General features: G+C 45.3%; 1 protein-coding gene across 1 annotated transcript in view; it reads right to left on the bottom strand.

Annotated features, from left to right (window-relative positions):
* Positions 1 to 13,844, bottom strand: part of Hadh (hydroxyacyl-CoA dehydrogenase) — a 42,411-nt gene extending 28,567 nt beyond the window's left edge. Inside the window, 1 exon segment of the mRNA NM_057186.2 lies at positions 13,685 to 13,844. Coding sequence (NP_476534.1) covers positions 13,685 to 13,816 — 132 coding nt within the window. The 5' untranslated portion in view covers positions 13,817 to 13,844.
* Positions 13,845 to 15,819: the final 1,975 nt, after the last annotated feature.

Genomic DNA, 15,819 nt, shown 5'->3' on the forward strand with positions numbered 1-15,819 from the left:
GGGTGGGGAGGGGCTTGAAATGGGTGGGAGATAGGAGGGGGAGGTAAGAGAAACCAACTGCATTATATACATGTATAAAATTGTTGAAGAACAAATTTAATTAAGCAATACAGAAATACACTCCCTAGGGTCGGTACCACACCATAAAGTTAAAACGTATCAAAACTTACGGTTCCATTTACAGAGGAGAGAGTTGTAAATAAAGATGAAGTATCAAATCATAACTTCAGACCATTACCAAGTGCACACCGCACAGCTCGCAGGTGGGTTCTCACAGTGGGATCGACCACTGAGCCATCTGACCGTGTGAACCTTTCCAGTTTGCTGTTACAGTCTTAAGGGATTTCTTGGGGTTTTCACTGTGTATAATACATATAATGCACCATATCTTTGTTAATTTATATTATCAGTACGGCTCTTGGCAACCTGAAGGCTATTACATTTTACAAGACTCAAATGCACCAGGGGCTGGCAAGACTGTGTCCTTGGGAGGAAGTACTTTTGTTTTATCATATCTTCTTACTTTGTCCTAGGACAAAGGAACCTTCCAGAAGTGACACTGACTGATATCTACCACTATCAACATATGTATAGAATGAACTAGAGTTTCCACTCAGAGGTGCAAATTTCTGTGTCTCCTTTTGATGCTGTGAACTGACTCACCTTTAAACAAAGGTTTTCTTCAAGTCTCTAGCTTCATTATTCTCCTGGCTCCATATCTCTTCCTTCCTAAATGCCAATTATTCCTAGAATTCCAACTGTACCTGAAATCACCATATTCTATTCTAAGCTAAGTCACCATCTCAGTCCTAAAGACAGCTCTCTATGACATCATCGATATCACTGTTCTGCAAAGCAGAGTTTTCTGACAGCATCTTTTTCTTAACCCCATCTCTAGTTTCCCCACTCATTTTAAAAAGTATACATGCATGTGGTGTATGTGCATTTCTAAGTGCATGTCTGTGTGCATGCATGCATGTGTCGAATTCTTTTCCACCTTATCCTTATATACTGAATCTGGGCCTCTTGCTGAACCCAGAGAGCCGTGTTTGATCTGCCTAGCCAGCTTGCTGGTAGGATTGCTGGAATTATGGGGGAATTGTCACATCCAGCTGGATTGTAGATGACTTTAGAGATCCAAGCGTTGGTCATGACACTGGAACAGCAAGCACGTAAGATATGTGTTCACACTGTGAACCCCGAGATTGTCTTGTTTGCTCGAAAATCCTGATTGTAGTGTGTCTGGCCTTCGCACACACCTTTAATCCCTCTGCCAGAACACAGACACACCCTTAGTACACACCTTAGTACACAGTGAAGGTAGTTTGTAGAAGGGAGCATTCACGTTTGAAAGTGTTGTTAATGAAGTGACAGACAAAGTGACCAATCAGAGAAAGATCTGGTAGAATAGGATAAGCCCAACTCTTGAATGGAGAGGAGAGGGAAGCTACTTGAGGGGCAGTGCAGAGAAGGAGAGAAGAGGGGAAAGGAGGCAGCTTAACCAGGGCAGTTAAAGAGAGAGAAAAAGCTAGATACAGGGGAAGACAGAACAAGCCAGAGAAAGGAGAAGGAGCCAAAGGACTAGAACAGATTTCTAGAGTTAGTCTGAGGCCAAGCAGGGCAATTCAGGGAGAAGCAGAAAGAAGCCAGTTGAACAATCAGCTTGGGGAGGAGTTTGAGACAGAATAGGTGAGTTGAACCAGCCAGCCAGAGTTCAGAAAGAACTAAAAGAGCGATCTTATTCAGCAGTAAATCTCAGAGGCTGAAAACATTCTAGGTGCAGATTAGATTGTATGGAGGCTACAAGCTTCCAGGACCAGGCCTAGGTTAGCGGACAGAGGCAGTGAGCCTCCGAGACATTTATTTCAGGCAAATAAAAGATACTTTACACATTTCTTCCTCTCCAGCCCAGGATCTTTAATTTTTGTTCAACAGTTTCATCTGTTACTACGAGGCTGGTTCAAATGCTAACCCCTCCGTAGAGTCTCTCACCAAATGATTATCTTTTGTTTTAAAACCTGACAGCAAGATTGTCATTGCTAGATGGGTTTTAATCTGTCTGCTTTAATTTTTTTTTAAAGATTTATTATGTATGCATGGATGTCTCTAGGCCAGAAGAAGGCACCAGATCTCATTACAGATGGTTGTGAGCCACCACGTGGTTGCTGGGAATTGAACTCAGGACCTCTGGAAGAGCAGTCAGTGCTCTTAACCGCTGAGCCATCTCTCCAGCCCTGCTTTAATATTTAAAATCTCTTCATGACAGAAACTGAGTTGCTCTTTTACCTTAGGCAGCTATGCAAGTAACCTGAACCCATATTCTTTCCCAGACACACAGCCCGACTCCTTTCCCCTGATTCCACAAATCCACATCCACGTGGCCTCTACCAGATGTTGTAGGAAATTTGACCACACCATGAACCCCAAGATTGTGTTACTGAAAAAAAACAACCCTGTTTTTAGTTATGATTGGCTCAGCCTTAGCACACACCTCTAACCCAAGAGTTTTCTGCTTGAATATTGTAAAGAGGCTTAAATAAAGTCAAGAGGCAAGCAACCAGTTGACAGGAAGTGAGGATAGGATTATTAAGAATCATAGAGAGTAAGAGGGAGTCAGGAGGACGAATAGAGAGACACACTGGACGTAGAAGGGCGGGATGTTCAGTTTGAAGGTTTTTTGAGATGGTGGGAGAGAGGGGCACTCCTACTGGGATGTCGGCTGAGGAGGAAGGCCAGCTGGGTGCTTTCTCTGATTCTCTGAGCTAGGAGGCTTTCAACCCAGCATCTGGTTCCCCATGTCTTCATTGGTAAAATGGAACAATTGAGTTTCTGTTAAAAAAAAAAAAAATCCCAACGTGTTCTGTTTCATCACTGCTGCTGGGGGAATGGCAGCTCATCTTTCCCAAGCCTGGAGGCTGCCTCTCCTTTAATGAGGAAATAGTCACTTCCTGGTTCTTCTGAAGCATAGAAGCTGCAGATTATCATGGGGATCACCATAGGTGGAAGGCGAGGGCAGAGCTCTGAGCCAATGACCAGGGGCTCTCACTGGCCCCTCAGTCACACAATGGCACCTCCAACCCAGAATCTGTACGTGAAATGGCAAGGAACTGATGGTGGGACTTTTTTTGTTTTCTTTTGTTTTGATTTTTTTTCCCATGAAAACTTTCAAGGTTTGGTCAATAAACAGGCAAAGTCAGGCGAAATTTCAACTGTGGGAGATAAGTGATAAATTAAAAACTGGGAGGTTCGTCAACAATGATTTTTGACTATGAACTCAATGTGATGTTGTGGGGATTGTCTGAGGGTCATTGCATTGCCTGCTTCAAGTTCTGAAGTTGCTGTCACTACGAACAGCCCCTATCCACAGGTGGGGAAATTACAGTAATTGTAATGTCCAGTAACTGTAAATTCCATATATAGAGAGAGCAATATGTACACTACACACACACACACACACACACACACACACACGCACACATATACACACATACACAGACACACACACAGACATATACATACACACATACACACATACACATACACAGAGGCATACACAGACATATACATACACACATACACATACACAGACACACACAGACATATACATACACACATACACACATACACATACACAGACGCATACACAGACATATACATACACACATACACATACACAGACACACACAGACATATACATACACACATACACACACATACACATACACAGACACACACAGACATATACATACACACATACACATACACAGACACACACAGACATATACATACACACATACACACACATACACAGACACACACACAGACATATACATACACACACACATACACACACAGACATACACACACACACACATACACTTTAATGTCCCTTTTTTTATCAATAGAGTACATTCTATATACCATATTACCGTTTAAGCGTCTAAAAGTTTCTTTTCCTGGAGAGTCTTCTTTAAGAACTGAATACCCCTGCTTTCCATGCAGCCTGCATTCTTCCTTGACGCCTCTATTAACCTCTGCCCTTAAAATCTATGTTTACAATGTCTTCATAAACTAAAACTCTGCTAGAAAAATCAATAAAAATAGAGGTTTCCTCAGCCTGGGGAAGAAGCTTAGTTGCAGAGCCCGTCTTCAGCGTATTGGAAGGTCTTGGACTCAACCTCAGAACCCTGCTCCACTCTCTATCAAAAAGAAAAGCAAACAATTATTTTTTTAATTTTTTTATTTATGCATATGTGTGTGCATGCCTGTCTCTGTGTGTGCCACATACATTCAGGAGCCTGCAGGGGCCAGAAGATAGCATGAGAGCTAGAGTTATAGTTGGTTATGAGCCACAGGATGTGGGTGCTGGGAACCAAACCTGAGTCCCCTGAAAGACCAGCAAGTGATCTCCGCCATGGCTCCATCTCTCTAGCCGCAAGAAACACAATTTAAAAAGAACACAATGCGGGGTTGGGGATTTAGCTCAGTGGTAGAGTGCTTGCCTAGCGAGCGCAAGGCCCTGGGTTCGGTCCCCAGCTCCGAAAAAAAGAAAAAAGAAAAAAAAAAAAAAAAAAAAAGAACACAACGCAATACTAAGCTATTAAAACTCCCGTCTGTGCCAGCCCATTCTGGACAGAGTGAGCAGTCAGTCTGCAGCTTTCTTACAAGATTAGTCAGTCCCACCCGTATCTCTTCCTCAGCAGACAATGGGTTTCTCTTGGGCAACAATGCATCTTACCTGCCACCCAGCACAGGAGAAGTACTTTCTAATGACAGCGACATAGGTGTAACAGATCTTTTCAGAAGCCTCGATTTGTAACCTATTTTAGAAATGAGTGTCTAAGAAACCGTAACTGCCTTTTGCTATTAGAAACTTTTACAGCAACCTTGGGAAACTTCCCGTGTGTTTTATAGCTGTGAGACATCACCGCATTAGCTTGCAGAGAACAGTAAGAAAAGAGAAACCGGTTGAGAGCAGAGACTATTTTGGTGAGCGGAGGATGGTTTTTCCACCACTGCTGTCCGGGATGCTGGCGAGGGAGAAACAGCAGGGCAAACACTGAGTGTTACCTAAAGAGAAACTCTTGTTCTATGTGTCCTTTGACCGTCACGCCTGTGATTTCCAAGTGGACTGTGTTTAGCTAGTCTAGCCGGTCAATGTGTCACGGCCCCTTTATCAAAGGAACCCTGCTGTCTGTTCCTGTCTGCCAGCAATACAGACCCAGCGATTCCTTCCATCACACAGAGGACCGAGACGGTTTAGTTTCTCCACTATGGTAAGGTTAGAGATCAGCAAACCTTTTCTGTTCAGGGTAGTGGTTACAGATCACCGGACACGGGGGCTGACAGTGGTACCTCTCAAACTGCGTCAAGCCATGAACCCCGTCTCTGTAGAAAAACATACAATTGACTGATAAACAAAGCAAAGGTCAGAGAAGGGGCAGCTGAGTCCACTAGGAGACCTGTGGATGTCAAAGTCCTTCCGAGAGCACTGTGAAATCCCTAACCTGTCACATCCAATGGAGTATCTGTTGCTAAGCCCACTGCAGATTCAAAGATTTAAACTTGTGTGTCTAATGTAGTGTCCACAGAGCACAGGAACCCAGAAGGGGCTCATGAGAGAAGAGAGGGAAAGAGGCCTTAAGGAAGGGAGGGGACAGAGTCCATGTGGTATGAAGGTAGAGGGGGTAGGGGTGTATTGGGGAATGGAGTCGTATGAGATAGGAAGCAGGAGAATGGAGAGAGGAGGGGTGGGAAAGAGGGTTGACCAAAATGAAAGACGTAGGAAAAAGCCTTACAGAAACCCACTACTCTGTAACCTAATTAAAAATTAATGGTTTAAAGAATTATGAACAGAGGTGCCCTACATGGTGGACAACACTCTTCCAAGAAGACATGGGTTAGTAAATGAAACCCAGTGCCAGCCGTGGGATATCCCCTTACCAGTTATGGTCAGAGAAGCCATAGAGGGTCCCCAAACACTGCAGATGCTGTCCTTGCTCTTGGTTGCCTGTCATAACTAAGACACTATTGCTGAAGACAAACCATACTTCGGTTGTAGGACAGAGAGAGCGAGATCAAGCTGAGACTGGCCTGAAACCTTCCTCCCTGTTGGTCAGTTTTCCCAGGAACAGAAAGTGCTGTGCAGCCTCCCTCCCAGGGAAGAAAAGTCACCCATGGGTTTCCCCAGAGGTAGACCTGTTACACTAAAAACCCACCTGGCAAGATGAGTCCCCTGGTACAACTGTGGAATGGCTACGGTGGGAATAAACAACTGCTTTCTGATTTGATTTGAGACCAGCCCTATAAGAGGGAATACGTGAGTGGTACTGTAAACTTAGTCAGAAGCCCACAGCGGGTCACAGGCCCTCAGAGAGAGCCTACTCTGCTAAATGGAAACGTTGTCAACAGCCCTCTAAAGGTGATGTTTATGCCCCTAGATTAGTAATGTTACTGCCAACTCTAGTCAGAGAAACTTCTCCCTCAGTTAATGCAGACAGATGACTGGTCAAGGGGCTAAGAAAAGTGAACAGCCCTAAACAGAACATCTGTACTGACCTCCTACACACACACACACACACACACACACACACACACACACACACACACACACAGAGCTTGGGGAACATGGCAGAAGAGGGAGAAAGGAAGCATGTGTGAGTTGGAGGGTGAGGAGAAATGCTGTCCTCTGGACATGAGGGAGGCCGTTGCATTCGTGAGCTCCTATCCATGAGCTACGGTTACCTGAACGGGATCAAGCCAGAACATATTCCTGCATGATTGGGTAGTGAACTAATGAGACTCTACGCCCCTGGCTGAGGGGCTACTGGCAAGTGCTAGCTACTGGGAAAGGGAAGGCATTTTTTAATTCAGGAGTGTGGTCCCTGGTAGGTTGCCCACGCTCTTGCTGTTTGGACTCACACCCGTGTGTACACAAACATCTCTGAATGGGTTTAGTATGCTATTCAAAGAGAAGAGGTTATAAAAGTGGGAGAGGGAGCAGAGGGAGAGAGGGCCAAAATATATTGTGTTCGCATGTGAAGTTATCAAGCTATAAATGAAAGTTAGAATAATAGCTATCACACCTGACAAAAGTGCAAGGAAGGGGAAAGGGACTTTTATGTGTTGTTGACGGAATGCAAAATAATACCTGTATGGGGAAACACTGAAATCCTTCAAGAACTTAAGAACAGTGCTACTGTGTAATTAGCATTTCCATCTTGGGGTATACGCTTATGGGATTAAAACCAGATAAAGCCACCAGATCTTCCTGTAAAGGCAGCTTAAGGCTTATCCTGATAGTTCAAGAATAGTTACATTAATAAAGAGTGAAACTTAGAAAACATTTCAGGAAGCAGGCATGGTGATGGCGCAGCAGGTCACCATGTCTGTTGCCAAACCTGATTGTCTGAGTTCAAATCCCAATGACCCATGTGATAAAACAAGAGAACTGACTCCCATGGGTATTTTTTATGACCCCAATATGCATCCCTGGCAAGTGCACATGTATGTATGTTCATGTACATGCACACACATGCACACCACACACACATATATACAACACACATATACACACATACACACCACACATACACACGCACACACACCACACATAGACACACATACACAGGCGCACCACACATACATACACACCACGTACACACACACACACACACACACACACGCACAAACACACGCACATGCACACCACACATACACACACATGCACAAACACATGCACACCATACATACACACATACACACACACCACACCACACACACACACATACACACACAAACACACGCACACCACACATACACACATGCACAAACACACGCACACCATACATACACACACACACACACACACACACACACACACACACAATGTAAGAAAGCTGCTTTAAAAAAAAGAATTTTAATATCTGGGTGCCAACAAGTAATAGCACTTGCCAAAACAGCACTGCCTGGACCACCTCACTATCTGGAAAGGACAGAGCTGGAAATCTAGAGTGAAACAAAGGAGTCAGAGGCCATTTTGGTTTGGTTTTGTTTTCCCCTCATTATTTGTTCAACGTTGTAATACACAGAACTTTTCTTGGTTTTTAGCTTAAGTGACGGTTATTTACATCACTGAGAATGCTTGTTTTATATTCCAGTGGCCTGCACACTCACTGTAAGACACTGAGGGCAAACAATCTGGAACACACACACACACACACACACACACACACACACACACGCACACACACCCATGTCCTCAGCTCCATGACTTTCCTGGGGCTGGTGGAAGGCAGGCTCAGCCAAAGGGGAAATATTTTTAGACAAGGGTGCTTCAGAGCTGTAAAAATAGGCCCAGTGAATAGCACACTTGTCAGAGTGCCTAGTACTCCAGCCACAGGGCAACTGTACCAAGCAGAAGCTCGCTGGACTCGTGTATCTTGGTAAATGCGCCACAATGTTTGCATCAGCTTCTCTGAAGAGTAACTTGCATGGTAAATTCAAGAAACTAGCATCAACTGGCCCAATACCTGGTCTCTCCACACCCAGCCCATCTCCAGTCAATGTCTCTTGGGACCGTACACCAGCAAGGCTGTACTCTGTACTTCGTCAACGTCACAGTCTTTCCACAAACTCCCAATGTCATGATTATCCTCACTGACTTCTGACTGCATGCCAATCTTAGCACAAACACTCAAAGGCAGGCACTGTCCTCTGATATCCATGGGTTTGTTATGAGGTGTGTGTGTGTGTGTGTGTGTGTGTGTGTGTGTGTGTGTGTGTGTGTATGGGTGTGTGTGTGTGTACACTAAATAATAAAATACATAATGTAAAATATAAAACACTCCTGCATGGACCTCAGTGCCTGCTCCACCACTCACCAGACACCAGCGGTATGAGCTCCAAGTCCTGGTAGAGCTGGCAGTGAGGCAGGTATACGTGCCTGAGGCAGAGCGGAAGGGAAGACTGAAAATGATTAGGAGAAAATTAGAAACCAAAGCAAGAGACAAGTGACGGGTAAGGTAGGATATCATCACCACGAAGAAAAAACAACCTGACAACCTAACCCCTTACAGCTTGTAGGAATGGCAGAACTTCCAAATATACCCCAGGTCAGAAGGTGGCCATGCCACAGGGCCGTGCTTTGATCTATACAGAGAGTCACCTAATAAAGAACCAAGGAACCGAGGAAGGCAGGGAGGACTTCATGACAGGTCTGTAGTATGCCCTTAAGCAGAAAAGCCTACTGGTGTGCTAGGCATGCCAGTGTGTGCCTTCAACCCCAGCTCTTAGTGGCAGAGGGAAGGGGATTTCTGTTGCTTCAAGGCCAGTCTGGTCTATATGGTGAGTTCCATGCAAGCTAGAGCTACCTAGGGGAACCAGGAAGGAAGGAAGGAAGGAAGGAAGGAAGGAAGGAAGGAAGGAAGGAAGGAAGGAAGGGAGGGAGGGAGGGAGGAAGAGAAGAAGGAAGAAAGGAAAGGAGAAAGGGAGGGAGAAGAAAGAGAGGGAAGGAGAAAAAGAGAAAGGGAGAAAGGGAGGAAGGGAGGGAGAGAGAAAGGAAGAAAGGGTAGAAGGGAGGGATGGAATGAAAGAGAAAAGAAAGGACAGAATTGTTGAGAATAAAACCATGGCCTTCATAAGGAACACTCAAAAGGATCACTGATAGTTCAGGGACTATGCCGGTCTCCTGTGGTACTAAAACTTCTAAGTTTCTGTATTTATTTTTCAAGAAAACTTTAACTCACTGCAACAACAAAAGTTAAGAAGGCTAACAAGTTCACAGAGCTCTGATTATTAGGAAGCTCAGAGGTGAGGACGGTGAGAGGAGGTGGGATCGAACTCTGAGGCTAGAGAGAAGCTCTCCAGTCTCTCTGAGCATCTATTCAGTCACCCAGCATTGCACAAGAACGAAAGACTGGCAAATGTTCACCTGTAACTTCGTATGCTTCCCCTGAGGAAGCCATTGCAATAGCTTAAAGAGCTCTAAGGAAATAAACGCTGTTGGTGTCTGTGTGTGTGTGTGTGTGTGTGTGTGTGTGTGTGTGTGTGCATGTGTGCGTGTGTGTGTGTGTGTGTGCGCGTGTGTGTGTGTGTACACATGTGCATGAGAAGATCAAAGGATAACGTTTGGGAGTTGGTTCTCTCCTACCATGAGGCAGGGTCTCTTGTGGCTTCTGCCATAATAGATATTCCAGGCTAGCTGGTCCTCAAGCTTCTAGGTAACTCTCCTGTCTTCACCTCCATCTCTATGTAAGAGTGCTGGGATCACAGTGTCACAACTTCACCACTGAGCTACTACCTAGCCCGCTCATCTTTTGCATTTTGAAAAGAACACACACGTTCAAACACTCATATACACAGGCACACAAACCATACAAGTTCGGGAGCTTTGGTCAGAGGAACTTACTCCTAATCTTCACAAATTCAAACTTTCCCACACCCCCAAAGTATAAACTATTGACTACATAGTATCAGAAAGTCTGTCAAACACCATTCTCAGTTGGCCTGGTGTCATGTAGTGAAGTGTATGAGCTTTCTGGACTCTTCATATGAAAACACTGGGCTAAGTAATGCTTAGAAAGAACTCGCCTGTCAACCTGAGAAGCACACAGCTTGCAGCTTCCTTTTCCCTTCTCTACAAAGCGAGAAGCAATCTGTCTCCACTCAAAGTTCATTTAATGATACCAGCCACTTTGCCTCAAGATAAATCAGCAGTCAGAGCCAAGTCAGAAGTAGGTAACAGGCAAACACACGAAACCAGTCAAAGTACTTAAACATTAACCTGCAGTCTAAGAGGTTTTTTTTTTTTAATTTAAAACAAACAGAAAATGGCAGGCAATGTAGACACACTTAGAAGGTACACGATCACTAATGGTCTACGCTCCGGCTAAATGTAACTAAGCCTGGACCTCCTTTGTCTAAAATTACTTAACTATTTGATAAATGCATTGGGTGCGCACAAAATGTATTTGCACTTTTCTTTTCCATCCCATTCAGCACAAAATGGAGCATGTCAATTAGTTAAAACTGTGAACAGAACCTCCATGGACTTAGACCATTTCACAGAGACTTCAGAAGAAATGGCAGCCCAACGTGATACAGGACCATAACCCAGATGCTAATTCGTGTTTGTACTTTCACGGCTTCACTCGGGCGGAATAATTAAATAAAAGGTGCTGACCTTCTCAGCAGCCCCTGAGCAAACTGCGTGGTCAGCCCGTATCTGTGTCAGGATTAAGCAAGATGGAACAGGAAACTGGGATCAATGTTCTCCACCTAAACCCAAGGCTCCTGCCTCTCAACACTGTGCATAGGAACAAAAGGGGAGAGAGGCCAAAAGAACAACAGGACAGATGACAATGACAACAGTGGTATCAATGACCACAATGGCAGCTCTGGCTTCTTGGAGGCTGTATGCTATGTGTGTGCCAATTGATTCACCCATTCCTTTTCCATATTCCTGCAAAACCTCTACTCGGGAGAAACTGGGCAGCGATAAAGCAACTGCCTTACGTCTTCACCACCGTGCAGATGGCCCAGCTCCCTGTGCTCAACACATTAATTAATCATTCATCCCTGGTACCAAAGGCAAAAGAGGTTTACTACCCTGCACCAAAAACTGTCCATTATGGATTTTTTTCTCTCAAAAAGGAGATGGTATAATGGGTGGGGAGATGACTTAGAAGTTAAGAGCATTGGCTCCTCTTCCAGAGGACCTAGGTTCAAGTCCCAGCACCCACATGGCAGCTCACACCTGCCTATAACTGTAGCTGAGTTCCAATTTTAAAAAAGAAAGGAAGGAAAGAAAGAAAGACAGAGAGAGAGAGAGAGAGAGAGAGAGAGAGAGAGAGAGGACAGCATTATCTAGAACTGTTTGCTGCAGCAAGGTCAAGTATAAGAAATGAGCCAACTATACCCTGGAAACATAATAAAGCCATTAATTCAGGAAAGTAGTTTCCCCTGCAGGATCAGAGTGGTCACCTAAAGTGACCCGGAGGAATGGGTGTTCCTTATGACTGCCCACTATTTAGACTGTGGGTCTTTGTTACACTTCTATTCAGAAAGTTCTGCTGGGGGCAAATAGTTTTTCCTCTTCCCCCTTACTTTCCCACATGAACTCCCTGATCCAGCTGCTCGAGTATTTCATCCACAAGTCTCCTGATCCCCATCCTTGTCAATCTCTTCCCTCCTTCTCTTCTCAGGTCAAAGTTCTAGCACCTTACCCAGTTAATTTTAAGTACTTCCTGTGTGAGTCGTCAGACACTTCAACACACTTTCTTTGGTTGGACACAGCATCCACAGAACACAGCATCCTGCATTTGTACAAAAGCTGAGAGATGCTTTCTAATTGCTTTCTTTCTTTCTCCCCCCCCCCCCCCCCCCCCCGTTCTTTTTTTCGGAGCTGGGGACCGAACCCAGGGCCTTGCGCTTCCTAGGTAAGCGCTTTACCACTGAGCTAAATCCCCAACCCCTCTAATTGCTTTCTAATTAGTTTCATGCTCCACAGTTTCTGGAGCCTTACCTACATTGTTACTGAAGGCACAAAACCCTATTATCTTGTTACTAAGATGTTGCTCGAACGTTGTTTAAGGGATACATTGTTTTATTGCGCCTGGACAACCAATCTCATCCTCCCAGCCTTGGGAAGTTTTTGTGGTGCTGAGGGATACAGCAGACTAGCTATATTTTCTCCAGTTTAGCCATGCACGGTTTTTGTTTTCTTTTATTTAATGAATTTTGGAAGAAAGCACAATCAAGGTAACTGGTTAGTATGTTTATAGCAAGCATGAATGTATGCATTTGGTTGGGAAAAGACACTGACTTTCGAAAACCCTCCCCAATTAAAATTAGGTAAGTCCTCCACTGACATAAAGCTCAAGTTGCAAAGGCCTTGAAAAGTTAAGAATATAACAGCAAGGACATCAAACAAACAAACAAACAAACAAACAAACCAGTTCTCTAATGTGTGCAGGAAGGTACCTATTAAGAGAAAACGGTGCTACACTCATTCCAGTCTCCAAACCGCACAGTTGATTTTGAACTGTGCCTCAGCTGGCACCAGGCAAAGTCCCACAGAAGCCGACTAGAGATTAGAGACTTCTCAGGGGATAAACCATGCTTATCTCTGTCGCCCAATCTCTGGAGGTTCAGAGCTGGGCACGCAGATTTCTGCACAGGGGCACTAGGTCAAAGGTCAAAGTTGCCTGGCCCAGGGCTGGGCAGAGTCCCAGCAACTCCACAAACTCCCACTAGGTGACTTTCCAAATTGTTACAAAAGTGAAGGCCAAGGAAGTAAATTTGTGGGAGAGGCAGGACGCTCGGAGAGAGAAAGCTGCCCAGATAACCGAAGAACTGTAAGAAAAAAGGAAAGAAAGAACAAAGAAAAAACTTGTAAGGCAAACTAAAAGATATCGCAGCCCAGCTCTTGGCGAGCGGATTCCTGTCAGTTTCAGGCGGTGAGCAAACACATTCTGCAACTCTGCACGCAGAACTGTGCACAGCTCAGCTCCAGTGTGCACGCGTGCACCAGTGTTCTCCACCGAGCCTTCCCCGCTTGTTCAAAAGCGTGCACATAAGGATCGGGCCAAAGGCTGTAGTTCTGGAAGAGTGAAGAATGCTGCACCTTCTCGGACAGCTCTGAACTATACTACTCCACCACACCCGGGGCTCGAGGCCCGCTCACCTGCGCGATGCCGGCGCCCATCAGCCCGCCGCCGATGACCGTCACATGCTTGATCAGGATCTTCTTGGCGGCCGCCGACGCAGAGGAAGAGGAGGACATGGAGCGCACGAATTGCCTGGTCACGAACGCCATAGCTCAGTGGAGCAGCCGAGAACCAGCAGCCGGGACAGCGCGAGAGGTCCCAGAGCTTCGTGGGCGGGGTCGGTGACGTTAGGGGCGGGGCCTCGAGCACGCCCCACCCTCCAGTTTGACAAGCTGCAGGTCCACCCCGGAGGGCGGTGCCAGGACTCAGGCTAGCATGGACTCTGGCAAAGCAGAGACCCACCATGAGGCCACCTGCAGTTGGCTTCACAATCCGATGTGACCGTGAGCAGTGTGTTTAGGGTGAGGACTGTAACCCGGGACAGAGAACACAGGAAAGGAACTCCTGGCCATCAGCCAACAATCACTGCTGTCGCTAGTGATACGGAATTGCTGTTGGTTTTACTTCTAAATGTTCGTCTGGTCTCCCCCAAACTCAGCATCCAGAGGAAAGCCATCCAGAAGAACTGATAGTTAATCCTGTGTGCAACGAAGCTCCCTGAAAAAGCCTTGTCTGTGTCTCACAATCTGCACAATAGAACTAACTTCCTGTCTGAATGTTGGCGCTAGAGAGTCAAAGTTCCCTTGGGCTGTTTCTAGTTACCCACCTCTGTATCTAACTTAAGTTAAATAAAAATTAAGCAACGAGTTTCTCAGCAGGCCACTTGCCCCCACCATTCCCAAACTAAAACACTTAGGGGGAAAAAAGGCATAAAACCGAAGGAAGAGAATCACTTGTTTCTCCGTAACCTGCCTACCCAGGGTCTTCAGCAATGTTCAAGGTAAACAGATGGGTTTACGACCGTCATCTTTCTGTAGCTATAAAAAGTTTATGCAACCCTTTCAGCAGTGAACCTTGTCCTTTAGATCTGTTTCCACTTCTGTTCCCTGCCGCAGGCTGTCTGCACTCCCTTTGGAACGGGGGCTGTGTTTCCCATTGACCCTTTGAATTTTATTTTTATATTTAATTCTTCAAAATAAGCCAAGCCCGTTGAGTGCTACATTCCAGCCGAGTCAAAAAATTAGGAGACTAGGAACAAAAGCCCAACAGCTTGAAGAATGAACAAATTTATGAAGAAAGAAAAGAAATGTGAGCGGCAGTCTGGGGAAAGATGCAAGGCAGAGAGGAGAGGTCTTTATGGCTGAGGCATGACTGAGAAAGGAGAGGCCTCTGTGGCTGAGAAAGGAGAGGCCTCTATGGCTGAGGCGCCCCCGTGAGAGGGGAGCAGAGTGTAAGGAAGCTTGATGAGGGGTTTTAACTCCTAGTTTTCATTTAGAAAGACTAATTATAATCCAACTTTGGTGCTGTGACAATATAATTTTCTCTTTCTTCTTCCTTTCTCTTTTCTTTCTTCTCTTCAGTATATATCTGGGCACTGTATGGATGCAATGTCCCTACAATATATTCACAAATGAGATTTCTGTTGTAACAGCATGTGTGACCTCATGCCTGAGAAAACATATATTTTCAGATCTCTGCTTTTCCTTGGGAAAGAATGATAAATGTGTCTTAATCCACTTGTGCTGCTACCAAAAAAACAAAAACAAAAACCAACCAACCAAACAAACAAAAAAACCCAAATTTCTCCTGGGAGCATGGATAGTCAGGGTACTATCAGGGTCATTATCTGATGAGGACCCACTTTTAGCTCAGAGATAGTTCCTTGTATCTGCAGATGGTTAAAGGGGGGCGATGGTGAATCGTGATTGTCGAATTGAATGAATCTGTAACCAACTAAGAGAGACACCTCTGGAAGACTCTGCAGGGGCATTTCCAAGAAGGGTTAACTGAGAGGAGACGATGTCCTCCCGGAGTAGGGAACACCTTATACAGAGTCGTGGTGGGGTGCACCCTAGATATAAAGAGATCTGAGAGAGAGAGAAAAGATTTCTTTCCTGCCTGTTCCTCTCCATGTGGAGAATTCCTCTACCCTGCTGTAGCTGCTGTGGGCATCCTTCCCTGACATCAGAACCTAATCTAGGCCTTCCAACGTGGGCTGAAACCCAGACTATCTAGGGTTCCTCCAGGCTTTCAGCACCAGACTGGGACGGCT

Source organism: Rattus norvegicus, chromosome 2, assembly GCF_021556685.1.
Source record: "Rattus norvegicus strain SHRSP/BbbUtx chromosome 2, alternate assembly SHRSP_T2T, whole genome shotgun sequence".
Lineage (NCBI taxonomy): Eukaryota > Metazoa > Chordata > Mammalia > Rodentia > Muridae > Rattus > Rattus norvegicus.